The sequence below is a fragment of the Periplaneta americana genome, chromosome 13 (genome assembly GCF_040183065.1).
Source record: "Periplaneta americana isolate PAMFEO1 chromosome 13, P.americana_PAMFEO1_priV1, whole genome shotgun sequence".
Taxonomy (NCBI): Eukaryota; Metazoa; Arthropoda; class Insecta; order Blattodea; family Blattidae; genus Periplaneta; species Periplaneta americana.
Genome location: NC_091129.1, coordinates 86,880,122 through 86,906,405, shown reverse-complemented (window position 1 = coordinate 86,906,405; position 26,284 = coordinate 86,880,122). Strand labels below are relative to the sequence as shown.

At 35.1% G+C, this 26,284-nt stretch overlaps 1 protein-coding gene across 1 annotated transcript in view; it reads right to left on the bottom strand.

The window, feature by feature from the left end:
* The window catches only part of LOC138712090 (sodium-coupled monocarboxylate transporter 1-like), a 54,977-nt gene that overhangs the window by 5,714 nt on the left and 22,979 nt on the right, over nucleotides 1–26,284 (bottom strand). Inside the window, exons 5-11 of the mRNA XM_069843483.1 lie at nucleotides 26,061–26,128; nucleotides 20,241–20,395; nucleotides 16,818–16,958; nucleotides 13,001–13,109; nucleotides 10,287–10,396; nucleotides 8,540–8,723; nucleotides 3,785–3,871 (exon numbers count right to left, since the gene is read on the bottom strand). Coding sequence (XP_069699584.1) covers nucleotides 3,785–3,871; nucleotides 8,540–8,723; nucleotides 10,287–10,396; nucleotides 13,001–13,109; nucleotides 16,818–16,958; nucleotides 20,241–20,395; nucleotides 26,061–26,128 — 854 coding nt within the window. The remainder of the gene's footprint in view (nucleotides 1–3,784; nucleotides 3,872–8,539; nucleotides 8,724–10,286; nucleotides 10,397–13,000; nucleotides 13,110–16,817; nucleotides 16,959–20,240; nucleotides 20,396–26,060; nucleotides 26,129–26,284) is intronic.

The window sequence follows — 26,284 nt, the reverse complement described above, 5'->3', positions numbered from 1 at the left end:
TATTAAAAAGTAGAACGATAGAAAGAGAAAATGTAAACGAAAAGGTGAAGCAGGGAAGAAGATAGGACATAGCTAAATGAAGAAAGAAACGAGTCATACAATGCCTGCTCCGTACAGATTAGTTAACTCAACAAGAACAAGTTGAGTGTAAAATACGGGAGCGCAGTTGATGGCCATTAGGAGAATGATGAATGTTGAATCGTGCAGTAAATGTACTCGCGGACGAATCTGGCACTTCGGCGGTCGGTCTGTTCATTGGAACACATGAATATTTTAGCAAGCTCACGTGAAACCACTTCAATGTGTGGTCAGAATTACGAGGAGTTGCGTGAATTAGTAAGTTCCTTTTAGCAGTGGAGAATGCAATCGTGTTGTAAAGGTTTTGAAGTTCTTCAATCAGCCTAAAATTGATAGTTCAAAAGTTATGTTAGTCATGTACAGAATTTATACGCATTTTGGCACAAATCTTCCCAAGATTATATTTTTATATATTTTACCAAAGACTTTAATGTCTGTCGGCAACCCGTAAAATTCTGGGCTTTAGAGATTTCCTTCTGTTGGAGTATTTGCAGGTAGTAGTTTCATAAGCAGAGACCGGAAATTTAGCAGAATGCCTTTTTAAATGTGTTAAATCTATCTTCATTTTGAAAGTAAATCTATACGAATTATACCTTTGTGATTGAAACATCACAGTTATGTTGCCCTTTTTTGCCTTTTTAAATATAAATGCTTAATTTACAAAATAAATGCTTTTTTGCCTTTATTTGATTATTTATCTATTATTTATTAATATATTATTAAAATTGCCTACAGGTATATTTTAATTTATTTCAATAACCGCTACAATGAAAGTGACTTCACCGAATGTACAGGGTGGACCGCTCGAATGTACCAAATTTCAATTGTATGTCACTGGTAAACGGTTGAAGATAGAACCTTACGGTAACGTTTATATGAAAAAAAAACTCGATATGCACATTACTACATCTCTACTTGGGCTCCAGCTGTCACTGTGACGATATCGAGGCGATGAACGAGTTCTTGCCAAAGTACGTTGGAGGATGTCTTCTGGAATGCTCTCAATAGCATCTATAATGCGGTCTCGAAAATCACGAAGGTCTGTGACTGGAGTGGCTTACTCTTTATCTTTGACGTAGCCCCAGAGAAAGAAATCGAGCGGTGTTAAATCTGGAGACGGTCTAGCATCGTATTGGCGAATTCCATTCCTTTGGGTTTGTCATCCGGCTCCAGACGTTGTATTAACTGCACTTTGTATGTGGACATTTTGAGACATTTGTGGACAATTCGTTGCAATGTTGATTTTTGTACTTGAAGTTCCCGCGAAGCTCTTCTTAATGACTTCTGCGGGCTTCGCTCATACGCGGCTTGAACATTTGCAACCATTTCGTCGGATGTTCTACGACCAACACCATGCTTCTTCAACACTGACTCTGTAGTTAAAAATGTATCGTGCCACTTCTTCATGCTTTGAGCAGTTGGAGCATCATGATTAAACACTCGCCGATACTTCCTCTGAACTGTAATAATTGACTGAAACTCCGCATACACAACAAAGTTTGCGCTTTCATCTGCGGTGTCGCCATTTTGACAATCGACACAATATACGAAAAGAACCGTGTCTGCGCTCCATCTACCGACAAGATTTGACAATTGTTGAGTTTTACTTTCATATAGACATTATCGTAAGGTTCTATATTCAGCCGTTCACCAGTCACAATTTAAATTATGTATATTCGAGCGGTCCACTCTGTATATTATTGTCTTTCAGTCAGTTCATATTCTCTTTGCAACAATGAGTGCTGCCGTGCAAAAATGTATAACAGTAAGCGATAATAATGTGTTTATTTGACAAAGCAACAATGAATGCGGGTCTAACGTTATTTTTAACGGTTATTTTTCTTTCAGTTTTCATTGCGACGTTGTTGTAGCTAGCTAAATATTTCATATCAGTATAACCGAAAACAAAAATGCACTTTCCAAGGCTACTGAGAAGAATATTTCTTTGCTTCCAACAGGAATTGCAACAGTGAGTCGAAAATCTCAATTTGCATTCGAGTTATGTAAAGCTTTTCTTGCTGCCGAAATCCCTTAGTGGAAAGTGTAAGGTTGTGGGTCTAGTGCAAGGTTTTAGTAATTGCCTTTTATTGCGTATTTTAGCTATTTATAATGCCTTTTTTCTGCCTATTTTAGCTATTTATGATGCCTTTTTGCCTGCCTATTTTAATGATTCATAATATCTAAACTTTCGGTCTCTGTTCATAAGTATGAAAAGTTGCAAAGAATTATCTGCTCAAATATCTTCGTCTTTCTTCCACAGACTATCAGCATGTTCAAAACAGTAAAGAACGCTGGTTGAGAAGCTGTATGTAAGATGGATGAAAATAAGCATTTTAAGTCATCTATTATATGCTATTAACGAATATGAGTTTGAAAATGTACCATGACACTTTATTTACTAAAATGAAGAAACTATGTCAAATAGAGGGAAGATTATTAAAAAAAAAATATGGGTTACTTTATATTAGAGTTCCTAAAGTGTATACTGCAATATTTCTGCACCCAGTTTTACCTAGTTTCCATCCTTGAAGATCTGGAAGGAGTTTGTAAGTCATTAATTTTATGCCGTATTTGTAAATTTGCTAAAAGGTAGGGTAGGTATTTTCCCCTTTTGTTACTTCTTTATTCTAAGCACCAGACCGACAGGAAATTCCTAAAACGGTAGCAATCAGAGAGAAAAATTGATATTTAGTTCCAGTTTAGATTTTGGTTTTGCCTTTGATAAGTGCTTTTCAGTGAGTGTCAAGGTCTTTTTTTCTTGTAATGGAGAAGTACAGCCGCGTGTGTGTAAATTTGCCAAACAGTTTCTGTAATATATGTGGGCAGTTCACATGAAAAGTCAGCTTCATTCATTGACAGGAAAGGCAAAAGAAGCTTATTACAGGTTTATTGAATGTCGAGCACGCGATGAAAAAAAAAACCTATATTCCTTATATATACTGTTTAACGTGTTATTGTACCCTTATTCAGTGCTATTCCTTAATGTAAGATGGTTGTTGAAGTCTTTAGGACCGCATTCCTGTGAGTACGTGATTCACCGCTTGGTACCATCTTATTAATTCAGCTACGGCATCTGGCGGAGTCCGTGTGAACACGAAAGCTCTTTCGTCTCCATGCTGTTAATCTGCTGCCTCCTCAGAACGATGACATCTGTTCGAAATTCACGTACTACGTTCTGCTGCGTTACATATTGACTTGAACATCACGGCACCATAGATACCGTGATTCACCATGACGACATCTGTCTAAGGGAGCTACACTAACTGGTCTGCCGTAGTCAGCTGTGAAAGCTCCTACACCACTCTGGGATCTGTGCAGCTTGCTCAGACAGATGACATCTGTAGACGAATCACGGTACCACGTCTACCGGAACTCCTGCTGGACTTCAAATTATTGAAGATGATAGATCAACTTCAGATTTAATGAAGGCGAAATGAGTTCGAGGTCCAGTACCGAAAGTTGTGCAGTAATTCTGTTTCAAGTGGTTGAGGAGGAAAACCTCGGAAAAACCCGACCAGGTAAATTGTTTCAACCAGGATTTAACCCGGACCCACTCATCAGTATTTTATCAGTATTTTTATTTAGAAGACGATGTGAAGCTAATCTTTTAAATTATTTCGATAATCATTTTTACTCCCATGTAGAATAAGGGACATAGCGAAAAAATTATAGCGGTTATCAAGGATAACATATGATGAGTACTTACTTTAGAGTTTGCTCTTGGGAAGAATATTCCAAGCGAGAAGAGTCCCAGGAACGCTCCTGAAGTCACACCACCTGTCGCGTACGCCAACTGTAAGAAACGAGAATCAATAGAAGTCAAAATGGAGGAATAGTCAAATGTAGTAAAAATGTATTAATCCTATACATTATCAATTATGAGTAGACTTCGTGGAATTGCCACTAGAATCGGAAGGTTTGCCTCGCACGCGGTATAGATTTTATGAGAAGGGGGGGTGCAAATGCCTCTAATGTAAACACTGAGCACTATACTGCGGTTACAATAAAACCTGTATCCTACATTCAAGAAATATAATGAATGATCATTGAAGTAGGAAATGTCTAAACATGTAAATACACTATTATTTTATAGTGAGATATATTAACTCTTAAAATTTAATGTAAGGTACTCACATCATCCTTGAATATGTGCATTGCAGTGAAGAGTTACGAACATTTTGAGCGACTGCAAAGTAATCTCCTCCGATGGTCACTTAAACAGTTTTTATTTTGGGAAAATGTACGTTTAACATCACACGATGTAATACAGTACATATTTGAAGAATGAAAAGTCACTACGTTTTAGTACACCAACTTCAGATGTCTTGTCGTGACCTGATGGTACATTATTTATAACATGAAGTTGTGAATAGGCAGAATTTTTAGCAATAATGTTTCTCAACTTACATTTCACTTTTTCTCAAATTAGTGAATTATTAATTTGGATTTCGGTTTGTGATACTTTATCCACTATATTAAGAGCTTCTGAGAGTTGAAGTTTAGACGATTCTAACAGGATGATGCTTTTGGATAGGATTTTAAAATTAGAATCAATGAACAGAATATCTTCCAATAGCTGTTCAGAAGGCAATGATTTTACAGCTGCAACACCGGAACTGTCTGTGCTATTCAATGCATCAATTACCTCCATTATTTTGCTGTAATGTTCTGCATAATAATTAACAGCATCCAACCACGTTCCCCAACGGGTCAAGAGTGGCTGCGGGGGTAAGGGTATTCCAGGGGCAATTATTTGGAACAGCAACACTCTCATTGTAGTATGTTTGATTGAATTCTTGTCTGCACTGAACAAATGTTAAGCTTTGACTATTCCAACCACAGTAATGCAAAAACAAGTGCTTACATAGGTATACATTAGCTGTAGCTGCTCTATCTATTTGGACCGGTCACAACTCTTAATATGAACTGCTTATACTACGAGACCGGGCGGTCGCTCACCTCCTCTATACTACCGTACATCGGCAATCTGATTGCATGCTCCGTGTGTCATTTCAACCAAGTCTAATTGTGAGTATTTCCTTTTTAGAGCGTATGAAATATCAGTTTTGTAAGCAATTTATGGTTTTACATTTATGTACTCATATATAATCATCTTTGACAAAGGAATTTGGAGAGTTTCATCTGAATACAATATATTGCGTTGAATAATGAAGTTGCTTTTTGTAGTATAAAACCAATATATATATATATATATATATATATATATATATATATATATATAGACATTAGAATACCTTGAAGAATCTGGAATGGTGATGCATAAATGAAATGGACTATGTGATCTATCATGAACGAGTAGGAGAAGAATAAGAAAAGACGACTAGGTTAAGAGAGTGTGAAAAAGTGATAATTGCGTCAGACATACACGTTAAGTGTGCTTAAATGCGACAGGCTCATGTCAGTAGATTTAGTGGCATGTAAAAGAATTACTGCGGGACAAAATTCCGGCACATCCGGCGACGCTTATGTAACCTTTGCAGTTGCGAGCGTCGTTAAATAAAATATAACATTTATAACATATACGTTCTGGGTTGGGTGTTACTGCGATATTTAAATTTGTAACGAATTAGTTCTTATTTTTAAGGATTTTGAATTTAATTGAGTGTGAAATAAATTTAATGCAATTTATGTGTTATATTATTAATGATTATTTCCTTTTTATTTCTTTATTGAATATACACCATAAATACTACATAATATCTGTACAAGTATTTAAAGTGGAAGTAGAGTTTTTCTTCGGAATGATGCGTTCTTAGCAAGTGATATCAGAATAATGACAAGCTCATTGTTATTACTAAGCAAGTGAAGTGAGATATTGAAATTTTTTTCTTCTTCTTCTTCTTCTTCTTTTTCTTCTTCATCTGAATTTCCCCTATCAGGAACTAGCTAATTTCAACCTCTACAAATCTCGGTCTTTCTAATCACCAGACACCAGGCTCCTTTCATCCATGACTTTGTTCATGTATAGGCTACTTTCCACTCCAAAGTCGGTTTACCTCTTCTCCCTTTCCTTCCTGGGGACCATTTTATAATTTTCTTTGTCCATCTACATTCCGGTAGGCGTTGAATATGTCCATACCTTTTCAGTCCTCTATTTTCCTAGTGTTTTGAATATTGATCAGGTAACCCCCATTTTTGTCCAAACTTGATAATTTCGTATTCTGTCTCTTCGTGTTAGTTGCAGCCATCTCCTCATGTAGTTCATTTCAACAACTCTAAGTTTGTCTCCAGTCTTTTCTTTAAGAGACCACATATCTGCTTCATATAGCGTGATATTTTTCACAACACTATGGAATATTCTCTTTTTTGTTTCTTGCCTAATATTTTTATTCCATAGTATCCCATGCAGTACTTTTGTTGCTTACTAGCCCATTGTAATTCTATTTTCTACATCCCCATCACATGTATCCGACACATTTATTATTGTTCTGAGATATTTAAAGTTGTTACATGATTTCATTATTTCAGAATCTAGTATAATGTCAATATTTTCTCCGTCTCTACTCATATATTCACTTTTAATGAAGTTTATGTTTAAACCTCATCGTTAGTAGGCCTATTCTTCTTTCAATTACCTGAGCATGTATGTCATATATTGACGATCTTGTGCAAATACTTATAATTTGGTCATCAGCGAAGAGCAAAGATTGTAGGTTATCATCTTGTATTTCTACTCCCATTCTCGAGCACTTTCTATACAAAGTTTCCAAAGATTGTTCTAAATAAATATTAAAAAGGAGACAATCCACAATCTTGTTAAAGTCCCTTCTTTATACTTATACTTTGTGTTGGTTTATTACCTGTTTTTATTTGTGCTTTATTGTTACAGTACAATTTTTTTACCAAATTGATCCATTTTTCATCTACATCCTAGACTTCTAATTGCTTGCCATAATTTTGCTCCAGGGATGCTACCGTACCCTTTTACCAAATCAATGAAGGTTGAAATTTTCTTAATATAATAATTTATTATTCCACACTCAAGCATAAACCTTTCACGTAAGTTGATAAGACTGAGTAGTGAAATAATATATTTCCTATACGAGATTCAAAAACAATTGTTCGTTAAATTTGTTGATAAAAGCTGACATCTGTACAGCTGAGGCGTCATCATAATCAGCATTATCATTATCATTGTCTACAGTTCCGAAGCAGCACTCTACGTGAGTTCGGCGACGGTTTGGGTTCATTATATAGTTGGGTTTTTCTAAGTTTTTTTGCATTTTGTAAGGTCAAAGTCGGGTATTTCCATGGATACTTTTCGGCATCATCTGTCCAAATACGACCTCGTTATCATCAGTTCCGTGAACGTTAAGTAACATAGTAGGCTAGCTTATACAGTTTCGTTAAATAACGATTGGAATATTCATTCACCTCTGCTGAGGCAAGTGAGGGAGATGGAAGTAGTCGGCTTTATCCCTCCATGGGCTGTAGCGTTACAGATAAAATATAGTCCATACATTTTATCTTTCCAGGCAGTATACAGCCCAGCTGTCCATACGCGTTCTTCTGTAAGCTCGGTTATGGGTCTAAAACACGCGAGATAAACCGTAGAACGGGAAATTTTTTTTCGAATTCGGAATTATGAAAATGCTAAATAATATTTGGATTTTGAAGGACGATGATGAACGTTTTCCCCATTTGCTGCAAGAAAGGCGTTGTAGCGTCTAAACACATTTTAATTCACACGTCATCCGAGCATGCTGTGCTAACTTCTTGACAGATTTCCGCGGTGATTTTTCTAATCGAGCACCGATTAGATCCAACTTTCTCTTTGTAAAAAAATATATCTTGTGCAATATCCATCCCGTAGTTTTGAATTTATTCATTATTTTATGAACTGCAGTCTTTTCCGGCTATCAATCTCTGCAAAAGTTTTTGAAATTTTCTATGATAATGAGCTGGAGATTCGATTTTTTAGTTACGACAAATAAAAATTCTTTTTGTATTGAATCTTTGAACCATGATTCAAGTAACAGACAAACAGAGAGATGAAATTCAACACTGCACACAATGACCGAATTACTGTTATGATTCTGAACTCAATACTGCACACAATAACAGAAAACCGCTTCTAAGTGTCCTTGAATGGCAGTGCGTGCAGCTACTTACTACTGAATCTGGTCCCTTGCGCAAGCGTGAAGAGATAAATTGTGTGCACTTTTTAATAACGATGGTGTGATAATTATGACGGAGAAGATAACAGTGACAGTATGAATAATGATACTGATGGCGATCATGTTACAGGCGGAGACTAAGATTATGGTGATTATGATGATATACGGGTTGTCCTAAGTGATGCTGATGATGTTCGCAATGGTATTGGAGGACAGACTATGATATTGCTATAGTTGTTGGCCTTTCAGAGTGACTTTTTATATTGCAATCCAAATTCCGTGGGACATTGTGTAGCATTGAAGAGTTGCGTGATGGCCTTTACCTGCAAAATACCACCAAGCTTCTCGACGATGAATACCATGAAAACACAGATGGCGCCGATGATGAATACCATGATTCTCAGAATGTAACTGGCAATCTTCTCGGACACCTTGCGACGGAGACAGGGCTGGATGAAATCCTCGTACATGGTGCCGGCTAGCGAGTTCATGTTACTTGCCATCGAGCTGCAACACAGTCATGCAGTGGTTGTTACATATGTACACTCTGTAACGAACTGACTTTAATTACCCGAAACAGTTATGTATTTCAATGAAATGTTATCAGTTCAATATATCATATTTCTCAAATGAAACATTTTCTACGAAAGCTTTGAATATAGACAAGTTTTTGTTGTTTATATGTAAGATAGTTTTAATATTTCACAGAGAAGGAAACTTCTAAGTTCAGGTCTCATCTTGGCACTTAAAATTTTAAGAATATCTCTTCTTTTAGAATTTTTTTCTTCGCCTCTGAGGAGCATTTCAGTACTCTAACATTAACGGATCACATGAGACAACATAATATATCCGTGCGGAGAGTAAAAACATGACAAATAATGTAATCTATTGCACAGATGTTTATGGAACATGTTTTATCATTTAGGAAACAAAGTTTTTTATTTTTGCCTTTTAAAGAAAGCATGTTCATGTCTAGTTGTTGAGTGCCTATTTTACTTTTATCCAGGCACTTTGAAAATCTGAAATATTCTTTACAAAAATTAAGCGATAAAAGTATGTTCAACTTGATAAAGAAATACCATCCAGAGATTTTTTTTCATATGCGGTTGCACTCAGTATACATGCGAATAATTGTATGTAGAGCTCGGGACACGAATAACAGATTGAAGTCAGTTCCATAGAGTAAGATAGGCAAGCCGTCAAGAGGAAGGAAAAAATACAGTCGGATCTAGTAGTCAGGGTGCATTACGTGGTATTACAGACTGGTGTGCTTGGTTCCTTCCGATCGGATCCTACATTGTTAAAATGGGTATTTTACTAACAAGAGCAATTAGCTGTCTTCCTTAAAGAAGTAACTAAACAGCTAATGGTCTCAAGAGCGAAGTGCAATTGAATTAAATAAATGAAAATGATTCTTTCCAAACCATTTTCGACTTTGTATCAGACGACTCCATGGCATCAACCGAGACTCCACTACAAAATGGAGAAAGAAAGCGTACCATTCATTGTAAGTAATTCCATTGCGATCCTTGTATTACAATATATCTGTCATGATTAATAAATCTTGCTTAAATGGAAGTTAATACTATTTGAAATAGTTTGAACATGAACTCATGAATAGTCATGAATAACCTAAGTGATGTTTCCAAGTAGGAATCCTGTTTATAATTTCTTGTAGTTCTGTCGTACTACTACAGTGGTGTCAGATCCTGATAAGGGTAACATACTAATGGAATAATTGGGAGGAAATGAATGTAGTTGATCCTTAGCTCGACCCATCCGTCGCCCTTGTTGAATTAATACAAGGTTGGCACGACACTATGTCTAGCTAAGAGTTAGTGGTTGCAAGAAATACATGACTGTGTTGTTTTCCAGGATACGGTATTCGAGGGTCAACTATGATACAGTAGTTCTTAGAAACAAACACGCTTTTACTTCGAAGATAGCCGATATAAGAAATATATGGATATAAGGAACAAAATTCAATTATATCTTTTCTTCGTAGATAGCTGTCTAGGAGACATAGCTGTGAGAAACGTCTGATTGCGTGGTTGCTAGGATATAGCGTACCTCAAGGCGGCACTGAAGACTCCAGCGACGAAGAGTCCCGGCAGTCCAGGGATTGACGCAGCCGTGTCCATGATGTAGTAGGGAACGAGCTGGTCCTGGCGTTGGATGGCCTGTGCAGATCATAAACAGGGGAGTCCACGATAATTAAGTAGGCTAATTATGTCTCCATTAATGTACGAATAATAGAAATGCACTATAATAAGCTACATAAGTGCCTTTATAATGAGGCAGTGCAACAAAAGATATAAGGAGAATGTAATAGTAATGAATGGAGGAAAATTGGAACAGAATAAGGTTGGAAAACAAAGAACATAGGGGGAGAGAACGAATACGGAAGGAAATATATAAAGAAAAGAATAACATAAGAAGTAGATGGGTAAAAGTAAAAGGAAGAGGTTGGTAGGGCGAAAAGAAAAGAAAATAAAATAAAGAGAAGAACATTAGGAAGAAACAAATGGGAAAAATAAAGAAATGATATACAAAAGAAAGGGGAAAATGCAAATAAACATGGAGGGAAGGGGAAAAGAATATGAGAAAGGAATGAAGAAAATAACACAAGTCGATAGAAAAATAGAGAATAGCAAGAATGTGATGAAAAGAGAAGGGGAAAGAGGAAATAGAGAGAAAGGCAGATATAAAGGAAATGAATAAAAGAAAAGGTGAGAGGAAGGGGGAAAATAAAGACAAAGAGAAGAATATGAGGAAGGAAAGAGACAAATAAAGAGAAAAATAAAATAATTACCTGAAGAGTAAGAGAACAGAATAAATGGGGAAGAGAAGAAAAGAAAAATGGATGAGGGGAAATGGAAGAGAATAAGATGAGGGAAAGGAAATGAGAAGATGAAATGAAAAGGGAAGCTGTAGTTACAGGAAAGGGAGATAGGACAGAAATAGAAAATGACAAAAAGGAAGAGAACGATGAGATGAAATGAGTAAAATTAGGGAGATAAGAGAGGAAGAATATAAAGAGAAAGGAAAAAGAAAGTTGAGAAGAAAAGAAAGGAAAAAGGGAAGAATGAGGGTGAAAGCAGTGGGCAAGTGGAATATGATAAGAGGAGGAAACCAAAAGACGTAAAGAGAGGATGAAGAGAGGGGTGGAGATATAAAGGTAAGAGAAAAAGGAAACGATATGAGAAAATGCATGATAAGGAGAAAAGAAGAAAGGATAATGAAACCATTAGTAAAGGGAAGGAAAAGTAAAGGCAGACGGAATCTTTTTTTATTCTTTATTTTTTTTTTATTTTAGTTGGTTATTTAACGACGTTGTATCAACTACTATGTTATTTAGCGTCGATAAGATTGGTGATAGCGAGGTGATATTTGGAGATGAGGCCTAGGATTCGCCATAGATTACCTTGCATTCACATTAAAGTTGGAGAAAACCTCGGAAAAACCAAACCAGGTAATCAGCCCAAGCGGGGACCGAACCCGTTCCCGAACGCAACTTCATACCGGCAGGCAAGTGCCTTAATCGACTGAGTCACGCCGATGGCTAAAGATGGAAAGAAAATGAAAAGAAATAGGAGAACAAAAAAAAGAAAAAGGCAAGGATGAAGGAAAAAATGGAGGAAAATGGTTTGGAAAAAAATGTGTAGAAATGAAAAGGAAAAGGTATAGAAGAATATGATGAAGAAAAGAAGGAAGGGATAGAGAGAGAATAAGGAAAAGGAAACTAAAGAGAAATAGATGGAGGGAAAGCGCAAAGAAAAGTTGAGGACGAAACTAAGGGAAAATGAAGGATAAGAAAAAAATGAAAACTAATGTCGAAATCCGAATGGCTAAGGCAGTGAGGAGAAAAGGAACAGCGAAGGAAAAACATAAAGAAAAGGGAGAAAGGGAAAAGAGATAAGAAAAAGGAAAAAGGAAGAGGAGAATGTGTGAAAGTAAAGAAATATTTGAGAAAAAGTGTGAAAAGGTAAGAGAAAGAAATATAGGAAAGTTAAAAAAAAAATAAGTTGAGAAAGGAAAAAGAAAAACATGATGTAAAAATAAGGTAAATTGAAGAGATTAAGAAGTTGAAAACAGAAGAGAAAAGAAAGGTATGAAGAGAAAAAAGGGGAAAAATGGGAAGGGGTAAAGGAGGGGAGAACCAGCAGACATAATTATATTATGACATATCTTTACCTAGAACTACGTTTAGGTACGATTACCTGTCGACAGGTGAATAACTTTACTATGCTGCATATCTTTACATAGAACTACGTGTGTGTACAGTCACCTTTTCATTCAGTGGATATCTGCATATCTTTGCATAGAACTACGTGTGTGTAAAGTCACCTTTTCATTCAGTGGATATCTGCATATCTTTGCATAGAACTACGTGTGTGTACAGTCACCTTTTCATTCAGTGGATATCTGCATATCTTTACATAGAACTACGTGTGTGTACAGTCACCTTTTCATTCAGTGGATATCTGCATATCTTTGCATAGAACTACGTGTGTGTAAAGTCACCTTTCGACAAATAGATACCTTCACTGCGCTGGATATATTCATATAGAACTAGGTGTAGATTCGATCACCTGTCGACAAGTGCATAGCTTTATTCTGCTACATATCTTCACCTTGAACTATAAGATTCGATCCTTTATTCCACTTCGACAGACTATAATGTAATGTATATCTAACGACGTCAGCATAAGCTCAAAAAAAGAGAAGCAAAGAAGTACATTTAAAGTTTATGTCTGAACCGAATCCGGCTCCGCCATAATTACCTTAGACTTGAGCGGGTCGCAGTCCATATAAGTGGCATATATGATGAGGCCAGTAAAGCAGCTGATGGTCTTGATAATGAATATTCCCAGCGTGAACAGCAGCAAGGCCCTGGAGCAGATTTACGTTTAGAGAGAGACACTTGCAGCATACAGGGCTATGAAAAATTGTACATTAAGGTCGGTTTCTCTTCTAATCTCATTTTACCATCTAATCCAAAAATATTACTTTCAATTCAACCATACACTTTGGATACATCGGGGTAACATTTCGTCATGAATTAAATATATGTAACAATTATACGCACAAATAAAATAAAAATGCGTTACTTTAATTATTCATAGTCTGGTGACGTGTGAAAATGTACAAGTTACATTAATTTTGTTGAAGTCATATATAGGTACTAATATTAATTCTATTAATTATTAAGAGATGTAAATCTATTTTCAAGAGGGAATAAATAAAATTATGTGCTTTTAATATTAAAATGAAACTAGTAATTTATTTAAATGAAGTACGTGAACAATTGAAAAGTAGAGAAGAGTTGAAATGAAATAAATTACATAATTAACTACATGGACTCTTTAAGATATATCAAGTCAGAATTGAAACTAGGTGAGTTTTCAAATTAAATACATGAAATATTTACTATAAATAAATATTAACTTCAAGGAACAAATGAAACAAGTGGAAATACTTCTCAGTTATTAACATGAACATAAATTGGGAATTAATCAAGCTAAATATGTAAATGTCCCGCACCGTGTCGTCGTGGTCTAAGGCATCACGCCTAGGACTCGCGTTGCGGAATGCGCGTTGGTTCGAGTATGCAATAGTTCCATTTCTCAGTACCCTCATTTTTCGAAGGGATAACAGCCCATCACCGTAAAAGAAGATCCTGTTACGAAACTCCAACATAAGACTCGGAGTGGAGAGGATTTGGAATTGAAAGAGTTACATCAGCTGTTTGTTTATTCGGATGACGTGAATACATTTGGAGAAAATCCACAAACTATTAGGGAAAACATAGGAATATTACTTAAAACAAATAAGGAAATAGATTTGAAAGTATATCACGAAAAAAAGTGATCATGTCTCGTAATCATAACTTAGTACGAAATGGAAATACAAACATTGAAAATTTATCCTTTGAAGAGGTGGAAAATTCAAATACTTGGAGCAACAGTAACAAAATATAAATGACACTCGAGAGGAAATTGAACTCTGAATAAATGAGGGAAATGCGTGGTTTTATTCGATCGAGAAGCTTTTATCATCCAGTGTGCTCTCGAAAAAACTGAAAGTTACAATTTATAAAACAGTTATATTACCGGTTGTTCTGTATGGTTGTGAAACTTGGATTTTCACTTTGAGAGAGGAAAAGAGGTTAAGGGTGGTCGAGAATAAGGTACTTAGAAAAATATTTGGAGCCAAGAGGGATGAAGTTACAGGAGAATGGATATAGTTTCAGAACGTAAAACTGCACGCATTGTTATCTTCATCTAACATACGAATAAGTCATCATCATCATCATCATCATCACCTGGCCCTGGGTGCGTTTTCGCCGCTCCATTCTGTCCTATCTTCAGTCTTCTTTCTCCAACCCATCACTCCCATTATTTCTAGGTCCTTGATGACACCATCCAGCCATCTCTTCTTAGGACTTCCTTTCCGTCTTCTGTTGTGGACTTTCCCTTGTAATATTCTCTTGGGAATTCTGTTTTCATCCATTCTTTATATGTGTCCCAGCCATCTCAAACTCTGGGATTTTATAAATTTAACAATATCTTGTCCTCCAATTAGTTGATTGATTTCTTCATTATAACGTATACGCCACTCGTTTTCATATACCGGTCCGTATATTCTTCTTAGGATTCTTCTCTCGAAACACTTTAGGAGATCTTCTTCTACTTTAGCTAGTGTCCATGTCTCAGATCCATATGTTATTATCGGTCGAACTAAAGTGTGATATATGTTTAGTTTGGTTGTTCTCGTAATTAACCGACTACTAACCAATTTAACATCCGCAAAGTATGCTCTGTTACCTGCCAGTATTCTGTCCTTAACAGTTACGCTCATATCGCAGTTGTAATCGATTATGACGCCCAAATATTCAAATTGTTTACTTACTTCAAACGTCATATATCCTACTGCATACGAGTAAGTAGGAACATTAAATCCAGACGTTTCAAATGGGCTGGGCATGTATCCGTATGGGTGAATCCAGAAATGCATATAGAGTGTTAGTTTGGAGACCTGAGAGGAAAGGACCTTTGGGGAGACCGAGACGTAGATTGGTGAATAATAGTAAAATGGATTTGAGGAAGGTGGAATATGATGCTAGGGAGTAGATTAATCTTGCTTAGAATAGGGACCGAGATAGTAATAAAAGTAAAATAACGTATATTACAAACAATATAAGATAAAATAATAACTACAATAGAAAGAGTTTATAACTAACATTCATAAATAGCTAAATTGCATTAATATTTATCAATTAATTACCTACCTCTATGTTAATTTTTCTTAGTAATTCCTTTAAATTTAAATTTAACTGTATTATACAGGGACATAATTTTATTTGTACTTCAATTTTCATTGTACCTGAATTTTTTAATGTACTTCACTCCCACCCCCTCTACTAGTAAACTTTCAACCGTCCACCATACAGAACCAAGGCCGCGTATGCGGTCATAGTAAGCAGTACTGAGTTAGTGAGTGTAGTACGTTCCAGAAATATGTTCGCGTTTTCCAGTGACGAAAGGATTTTCAATATTGAATCATATTTTCGCACAGATACTGTAGTCCGTTTACCTACGTCGCATCCCGGAATCTCCCACTCGCTTCTGCTCGCCCGCTGTAAAGACTAGTGGCTGGGCTGTCTTAGCTCTTTTCTGAAAACAATTTCTGTTAGGAATTGGACGTCTACGTAATATTAAACAACTGTGTAAACTAACTTAAATAAAAGGGCCTTGTTAAGTAATTAAATGTCACGTGATCCTCCCCCCCTTTCTATGACCCTGCTATATAACTACTTGGACGGACAGTAGATAGCATGTCTGAGTAATTTAATCTTTTCGGATAGGGTAGAAGTGTACGTAAGGTACTCTTTTTATATAGAGTAGATACAGAATTATTTCAACATGAGTTACTAGTATGAAGGACGAAACTGGTAATTGGAATTAGGTACAGTATTCTACAATGTGATAATATGCACAAAAGGAACTGAAGCCTGTGTATTTGAATATCCTTATTATGATTATTTTTCAATTTAACTTCATTCTCTATATTGTACGCTAATGTGCTGTAGACAGTATAATATACACTGCATTATGAATACTTCCGAATAGATAGCTCAGTTCGTGAGTAAAAACACTTATTGTTAATATAGTACTGTATTTTGATTAAACAAAAACCTAATGAAAATTATCAAATTCAAAATCGCGATATTTCCTAGTTTACGTAAATGGATGAACTACTTTTCTTCCCTCCTATACCTATTAAAGTGATTTGTTTGTATTTTACGCAGTATCATCGAACTCCAGGGGATAGCAAACGGTGTTTCCGGTTCTCAACCGTTAATCCAAAGGTACATCCAGGTTAATATTAGAAATGTTAGTAAAAATATTATGTTCCTGTATTTATATAAATATATACGTTTTTATATATTTAGTAAATCAGGGCACCTAATTACTTATGGCTTTTAGGGAACCCCGAGGTTCATTGTCGCCCTAACATAAGCACGGCATGAAATATTAACGCTTACTATAGACTAGCAGAGTTGACGCTTGTAACAATGGGACTAAGACTAAGACTCACTGCTTGGCGTGGTTGAGAGAGGGAAGAGCCAGAAACTTCTGCACCATTCCCTGGTTCACTGCGCAATAATTGAGCCAGGAAAATATGTTGCCAATTATAACGCTCCAGAACGTGGCTCGTATCAAGGGACTGGGATCCATCCTGAGGAAGAAGAACAAAGTTTTATGAGACGAAAAGAAAAATAAAAAATAGGGGTGGTCGAACATTGGAAAAAGTCTGTATTTTGGGTCATTAAAGCTTTTAAGAAATCTCTGGTTAATGTGAACCGCGCTTGTGAATAATGATAATAAAAATAATAGTAATAATAACTACAATAATAATAATGATAATAATAACAATAATAATAGTACTAATAATAATAATGTCTGATGTAAATCTAATAAAATATTAGCAGAAAAGGAATGTACGTATGAAAGGTACTATATTAACTTGATAAATTGTTTAGAAATCCGTTTTCTCAGAAATTAAATACATGCAAGTTATTTTATAGGTTTTTCCGTCATTTTTGGAACTTATTTTAAATATCTAATGTTATCGTTTGTGATTCCTAGAATTCTAAAACTTCAAGAAATTTGCTTTAAAACACGGAATTATACTATAAATCCGATATTTAGGATTATTCTCTGGAAATATGAAAACATGACCTAATTTCGCAGCTGAGAAAATATTAATAAACTGAGTAATAAATACTACAAAGCTAGCAAATGAAAAATTCGCCGTCCTCGTCCATGCCCATAATGAAATACTGCTAGCTGTTTTGTCTGCTGGTGTGTTTCTTTTAACCGTTTATTATATATCTTTACAAAAAACTAGATGTGGATTGGAAAAAGAGGTGACTGTTCAGTAACTTTTATATGAAACAACGATTGAAAATCAGAGCGGGAGAAGAAATTTTAGAGTGAAGTCGAATGGGAAGAGGAGTAGGACAAGGATGCCTTTTATCACCTACCCTATTGAAGATCTACTTGGAGGATTTAGTAAGAACTATGTTCAGAACATGGGAGTGGTGATAGTAAGAGGAAGGCGAATAAAGTGCAATAACATTTGCTGATATAACGTTGTTAGCAGAAGAGGAGACGACACTAAGGGACATGCTACTGCAGCTGTGAGTAATATTACATTAATATAAATGCAAACAAGACTAAGATCATGGTTGTCGGAAGAAATTTAAAGAAAGTATACTTCCGAATTCGAAATGAAGCAGTGAAAGAAGCGTACAGCTTTATATACTTGGAATGTACTAAAAGTAGTAACATGAGTTGTTGCCAGGAAGTCAAAAGGAGGATAGCAATGGAAAAAAAAAGATTTTAATAGAAAAAGAAGTATTTTCTGCGAATCTTTGGAAAAAGAACTACGGAGGAGAATGGTGAAGAGCTTTGTATGCAGTGTGTCATTGCATGGACATTACAACGGAGTGAAGAGAAACACTAGAAGCATTTGAAATGTGGATATGGAGAAGAATGGAACGTGTGAAATGGACAGGTAGAGTAAGAAATAAAGCTGTGCTAGAAAGAGTGGATGAAGAAATAGTAATGCTGAAACTCATCAGGAAGAGGGAAAGAATTGGCTGGATCACTGACTAAGGAGAATCTACCTACTGAAACACTCACTGGAAGGAATGATGAACGGGTGGAAAGTTCGGGGCAGACGAAGATATCGTATGATACACAGCATGAAGACACATGGTGCGTATGCGGAGACTGAGAGGAATGCAGAAAATAGGACGGATTGGAAAGTGCCGGGTTTGAAGTAAAAGTCATGCCCTTTGGCAGAATCTATGATTGTATCAATGGATTAAAGATTGTGATCCCAAAATGCGTTAAGGCCATTTTTGTGAAAGCACTTGGCTATTTATTTTATCCACCGGTGTATGGACTGAGCGAGGTTTAAAGTGACATACAAAATAACACAAACTTTTAGAGAAGAATTGGCGTTATTTAGAAGAAAAGAAGATTAAAATTATAATGATAGAGTACTCAAACAAAATCATGTATTAACTTAGAAGGCATGATAGAATATTCAGACTGTCAATTTCTATAAATGAATACAATATAATATTTTATTACTCAGTCAATGACAAATCAATGTGAAATAATGACTTATTTTATAGTCATTAAGTTTATATACATAAATTACAAAATTGCGAACGTTTTCTCCTATTCAGGCATCCTCAGGCAGAGTTATACAATATCTCAATGTCACATACGTAGCTATTGGTGGTGAGTACTATGCTAACTATGCAGTTGTCCCATTTTAAATCGACATATTCACCACTCATTGGACTGAACAAGAGTTCCACATATTATAAAGTTTAATTACTAAATGGTTTTAACATTTTTAACATTATTAAGTTTACTACCTGTAATATTACATTTTATTAATGGCGATGGCTTGTACATCATTAATTCAAAAAAGTACTCACCACCAATAGCTACGTATGTGACATTGAGATATTGTATAACTCTGCCTGAGGATGCCTGAATAGGCGAAAACGTTCGCAATTTTGTAATTCATGTATATAAACTTAATGACTATAAAATTAGTCATTATTTCACATTGATTTGTCATTGACTGAGTAATAAAATATTATATTGTATTCATTTATAAAATCATGTATGTTATACAAGATGAACCGTATTAATTTCAAGGGTTATTCTTTGAGATCATATGTTCAAAGAAGTATATACAATAAAATTTTGCTCGTTTTTGCCTCGTTTCCGAGAAAAATAAATGTTTTATTTGAAATATTTTTTAGCGTGTTTTGGGAAAGCCATTGATTTAATTCCCAATATGACCAGTGAATTTAAGAGAACGGCGTATTATTATAATAAATGATTGAATGGATTTTAGTTTGGTCCTTTAAATGTGTAGAAATTTGATCCGAACACAAGTAAGATTTTAAAATTCCTTTGCAGGACGAAAAGTTCCATTTGTTCGAATCAAATTTCTGCACATTTAAAGAGAAACACCCAATTCTTTCAATCATTTATTATTATAATACACTGCTCTCTTGAATTGACAAAGCATATTGGGAATTAAATCAATGGCTTTCCCAAAACACGCGATGAAATGTTTCATATAAAACATTTTTTTTCTCGAAAAGGAAGCAAGAACTAGCAAAATTGTATTTAACATTTTTGTTCTTAATATCTCTAAGAATAACCCTTTGAAATTAATGACACTACTTACGATCCACTCCGTATATGTATGTATAAATCATAAGAATGGTCAAATAGATTGAGCGAGTTTTTAGATCACACTCTTTACTTATGCCACATTAGATATTTCTTAAATCGTAAGTAGAATTCCTATCAACAGCCTTGTAGAAGCCGGTAAGTGCGTGATGCCACTTTCCCAAACATTATGCAATAGTAAACTGTCTTTTTAATTGTGAACATTAATATTGGCTTATGCCTGTCTTACACGAATAAATCAACTCTTCCTCCCTCCACACCGGCATTCCAAACTCTGCCGAATCCTCCAGCGTAGATAAGCCCTAGCACGATGATGGCGATACTTGACACCATGATTACAAATGACTGTAAGAAGTCTATCCACACAACAGCCTTCAGACCTCCCTGTAAATATTAGAAAATAAATGTTACAGGTGTATTATATTACGTATGTCACAAAATTACAATATTATGTGGCATGTTATGTAATGGGTGTATTTACGTATTTTCATGTATCTATATATGACTGAAAATTTTATTTTTAAACTCACTTTTGTCTCAGGAAAATGTGGCCAATAAAATAATCTATTACTATTTCATTTTATTTGTATGCAGTTCGACTCATTATCACAGAAGGAAATATCCCATAGCAACAAGTCGAAGCCAATAAAATTTGGAATTTAGAACATAAGTAAATATAAAGAAATGAAAAGCTATAAAAGCGCAAATTTTACGTTGTACATTAATATGATGTTCTTCTTTCTTAAGGGGTTAGTACAGCTTACAGCAGTAAAATTTTGGAAATATTAAACATTTTTTTCCTCCATAACTATATATTGTACAGGGACATCATTTTATTTTTACTAACATTTTTAGTATTAACCTGGCTATACCTTCGGATTCATGATTCAGAGCCGGAAACAACATTTGCTACTCCCTTCCACGAATGAAGTTCGATGATTCTGGCGTAAAATACAAACAAATCACTTTACTAAGTATAGGAGGGAAGAAAAGTAGTTCACCCATTTACGTAAACTAGTAGATATCGTAATTTTGAGTTTGATAATTTTCATTAGGTTTTTGTTTAATCAAAATACAGTATAGTATTAACAATTGGTGTTTTTACTCACGAACTTAGTTATCCATGCGAACGTATTCATTATGCAATGTACAGTTTCCCTGAAAAAGGATGAGACGATTGAATATTCCTAAGTCTCAGATGTGAGACACTGCGCATGATCGGAGACCAGAGCACTGATACACAAGATAACGAATATTGAGTTACTTAAATTCAGACTATTTGGTTTGTTACTAGCATCGTTCCGAAATTCACTTCAAAAACTGCAAAAAATATGATAATATTACGTAAATGAAAGGTAAATATATACATAAATCGTGTAGTTAAATCGACAATGGACCTTCATGACTAGATCGACACTCCACACAGAAAGGAAAGCTTTCATGTCGTTTCAATAGCTCAGACGGTAAGACTTCTGCGTGTTGTGTAGAAGAGTGCGAGTCCGATTCTTAGTCTATACAACGATTTTTTTTTGTCTAAATAACGTTGAAATAGAGTTTAGAAAGTCCTGAGATTAAGTGTTAATGATCGCAAACAATACAAAATTACAAGTTATAATATTATAAACGTTAATCTAATGAATGCATTTATACACACACATATACAATGTAAATGCATATATATTAAAAACTAACAATTAAAATGAAATTATAAAAATATATATAATAATAGACAAACTTTTACAAAGGTTTAGAGTCCTTAGGCTATGTAATTTATTGAGTAATTATTACAATATATTATTAATAGCTTTCCCATATGTGTAAGAAATGCACTCGCACAAAACAATTTTTGTTAAAAGTATGGCTTTAGATTATTTCATTCTCACACCTTCAATTAATTTTAACTATTTTATCTACGTGTTTGCAATAGTGTTTAATTTAGTATGCATTCAATTTTATTCATGTCATGATTGAATGGAAAAGCACTGTTGCAGTTATTGACTAATTACATATATTAATACTAATTATTAAATGCATCTATTAAGTAACCAATTGCAGTACCTTTTGCAGAATCTTGAATGTTTAAGTTGTCAATAATATTTCTGTACTATATACTATAATACGTTAAAAGAATTTGCAATAGATTTGGGATCCTCTACTTTATAATCATTGGTTTTAGTGAAAAAATATTTTCTTTCTTAGGATATCTACAAGTTTAAATTTAATAATATTCCGAATAGATTTAATTGCATTACATGAATTTTGTAGTTTTCTATTCAAATATATTCTATTTCCCTCTTTCATAATTTTTGATAAATTACACTGTACACCTTGCAGTATTTAAGAACATGAGGATCATTACATTGCAACTCATTACATATAGATTCTTCTTTTTAATACATGAGATTCTGAAGTCCCTGCGTTATCTACATGTTTTTACTTTTGAATTTTTTCACAACATTGAGTGGAGAAAATCCACTGAAGTGATTATGAAATTAAGTGAAAAATGCAATACATTAACTCTTAATATCAGTAGTACCAGTATCATATACGTTTTTCCAAGATTCATTTTGTAGACATAAATGTAAATAATCATTAGATACAACATTTGCGATCCTTTCTTAGTTTTTAAATTAATATTTTGAAATTGTTCAGTGACATTGGAAACACTTAGGATTTGTTTATCATGTTCAGGCAAGCCATTGATTATAGGTTATGTCGAATAGGAATTCAGTCTAATTCTGTGTACAAAACATTTATCAATGGCTGTGCTACTTCAGCTTAGATTTAATTTGATTAGTTTCGCAACAGTTGGACTTCCTGTTATATCATGTTATTTAATATTTAATTTAGGGTTGATTTATTAACTCTTACTATGCAAGATGCCTCTTATTTCAATAATTCTATATCACGTTAAATAGTCATTGTCTACACTAAAGTATTATCGTCATCCCTCATTTCTCATCGTAATGGCGAACTGACGTGACATGAGACAGCGAGTTATAGCTCTAGTTGAGGCTGGATATGGGGCTAGATCTGCTGGCCGTTTGGTCGGTGTTCCTGGAAGTACAGCCGCGAGGTGTGTTATCGTTACCAAAATTTAGGGGAGGTCGAAAATCGCCCTATTCCTGGGCGTCCGCGGATTTCTTCATTGGAAGAGGATGCTCTCTTATTCGAGACAGTTCGACAGGACCCCTTTCTGACTACTAACGAAATAAGAGCAGTATCTAACTTTCCCGGCTCTTCACAGACTGTGATCAGCAGGTTGAGGAACCACGGTATTAGGAGCCGGAGGGCTGCGCAAATGGAAATATTGGGGGAAGCACAAGCTGTCGAACGTCTTGCCTTCGCTACCAATCGAGTGGATTTCGATTGGAGAAATGTAATTTTCTCCGATGAAACAATCTTCTCGAGTGATTACGAAGGTCCTGTCCGTGTCTATCGTGAGGATGGTCTCCGACATGACCAGCGCTATGTGCACCGACGTGAAAGATCGGGGCGCTTTAGCATATCGTGTTGGGGGTGGATGTCTTACGATGGACCTGGCGTTATAGAAGCATCTATGGCCGGTTTAATGCGGGAACTTACGAGCACATTCTGGAAAAGATATTCCTTCCCTCCGCCCGAGAACGTTTTCCCGAAGGAACATTGCTCTTCCAGCAGGATAGCCATCCCGTGCACTATGCTGCAAGCATTCAAAGATGGTTTCAAAGGAGACCCGAGATCGAAATCATTAATTGGCCTCCGAAGTCATCTGATTTGAATGTCATCGAAAATTTATGGGTGGAATTGAAAAAGAGAAGGATAGTCCCTATGCCCACCGACGCCCTCGAAATCGAGACGAATTGTGGGATCAAGTTGTTGACACCTGGGAAGATCTCGCCGGGGATCAGAACTTATTTCACAATCTCGTGACATCCATGCCGGATCGACTTAGATCTGTAATAGAAGCTGATGGCATGTGGACAAGATTTTAAGTTAACAGGTCTCTTTTTGTTTCTTATGATTTTTGTTTGGGGAAGAATACTTTTAACTTCCAAGTAAGTTTTATTTTTTTTTTTGACGAGGTTCAGCCAACTTGTAAAACCCAGAAATTGGGCATAAATTATTCATATTTTTCGACAAATTAGACAGTCGAGGAACTCTGAACAAATTAATTACACCTCAATAAAAAAAGTTTTACCCGGGATCGAACACGAGACGTTTCGGTTATACAGCGGAACCAACACGCTACTATATGAGCTACCGAGACAAGACAGTGACAACAGCAGTCCAGAATGTAGATCCCTTAGCAGGCATTTGCCATTCGGTACAGTGAAGCAATGATATTTTGTGATTCGAGCTATGTTGTGAAATCCTGGCCTTAAATGGCAGTCTTCTTCGTGATCCTTATTCTGGTCCTTGTCCTTGTTGTGGTCCTTGTAACAATTCTTGTACTATTTCTCATGTTATGTATCGTTACGTCGATATCGAGTGAACCGCGCTGTAGAACTTTAACTTCAGACGACCAAGAATCGTCTCATTCTTTTTAAGGGTAACTGTACATTTTACTGCCTACAGCACGTTAGCGTACAATACAGAGAATGAAGTTAAATTGAAAAATAATCATAATATGGATATTTAAACACATTTTTGAAAAGGGTGGCCGTTCATTTAGATACAGGCTTCAGTTCTTTTGTGCATATTATCGCGCTATAAACTATTGCATGTAATTCCAATTACGAATTTCATCCTTCGTACTAGTAACTCGTGTTGAAATAATTCTATAGCTATTACATAAAAGAGTACCTTACGTACCTACTGTAAATTCAATCTTCACCTCAGTCCGACCCGCACAGATAAAATTACTCAGACACGCTAACTACTGTCCGTCCAAGTAGTTATGTCGCAGGATCGTAGAAAGGGGGGGGAAATCACGTAACAGTTAATTACTTTTATCTATGTTATTTTAAACAGTTGCGGGTGAGGGAAATCGGGATGCGACGTACGCAAACGGACGACAGTACCTGTGCGAAAATATGATTCATTACTGAAAGCTCTTTCGTCACTGGAAAACGCGAACATATTTCTGGAACGTACTATACTCACTAATTCAATACTGTTTGTGTTTACTACGACCTTAAGGCGACTTTGACTGTATACGCTTGGTTCCGTGAGGAGCACAATTTGGAAGTTTACTAGTAGACGGGGTGGGAGTGAAGTACATTCAAAAACTCAGGTACAATAAAAATTGAAGTAAAAATAAAATGATGTCCTTGTACAATAATGAAAATTAGTAGTCTATGTGTAAAAAAACTGTCCTTCTGCTATATGAATAAAATATTTTACGATTAAAAAAATATTTACATTTTTATTTGAAAATTCAGTTCACTGTGTAGTGATGAAGTTTTTCCCACATAACTCAAAAACTATCCAACATTCTGTGATAAAATTTTTTGTGTGTATTTATGCATGTCATATATACAATATGATGCAAGCTGACCTTACCTTTGATAGATTGTCTGTTAAAAATAAATTCATTAAAAAAATTATCAAATATCAATATTTTCTGCTAACACAAAATAAAAAAATATATTATTTATGTAAGAAATGTAATTGAAAATGCATTATATTGTAAACATGAGTTTCAGCAATAAAATAAAAGAGAGAATATGAAAAAGTTAACAAGTTTATGGGTTATGAGGAAAACGCTTCATCACTGCACAGTAAAGTACCACCATTTTGAATTTTGAGAAAAAATATAAATAATTTTTTTTAAAACCATAAAAATATTTTATTCATATAGCAGAAGGACTGTGTTTTACACATACCGATTTTCATTATTGTACAAGATATAGCAATGGAGGAAAAAATGTTGAATATTTCCAAAACTTTTACTGCTGTAAGCTGTATCTAACCTCTTTTAAGAGCTTGTAGCAGCGTACAAATTTTTAAGTAGGGTTTCGTTCTGTTATACTTTCAAACGTTTCTGTAACAACTTTTATTCTAATCTTTTTAAATATATTCACTAATATTAGGAATTTACTAGAGAAACATTTAATTATAAACTTACCAACATTGTATAGAAGATACAGATTATACACACCAAAGGTGTTATGAAGTGCATGCTGACACCGCTTACTGCAAAGACATAGAACAGAGCATTAGAAGGAATCTTTGTAGCAAACAATAAAAGTATAATGATAAACCATTAAATAACAAAAATATTAGTAATATCCTCTTCTTCTAATATACTCTCCTTCTTACTATTCTCTCTTTTACTATTCATCAATGATC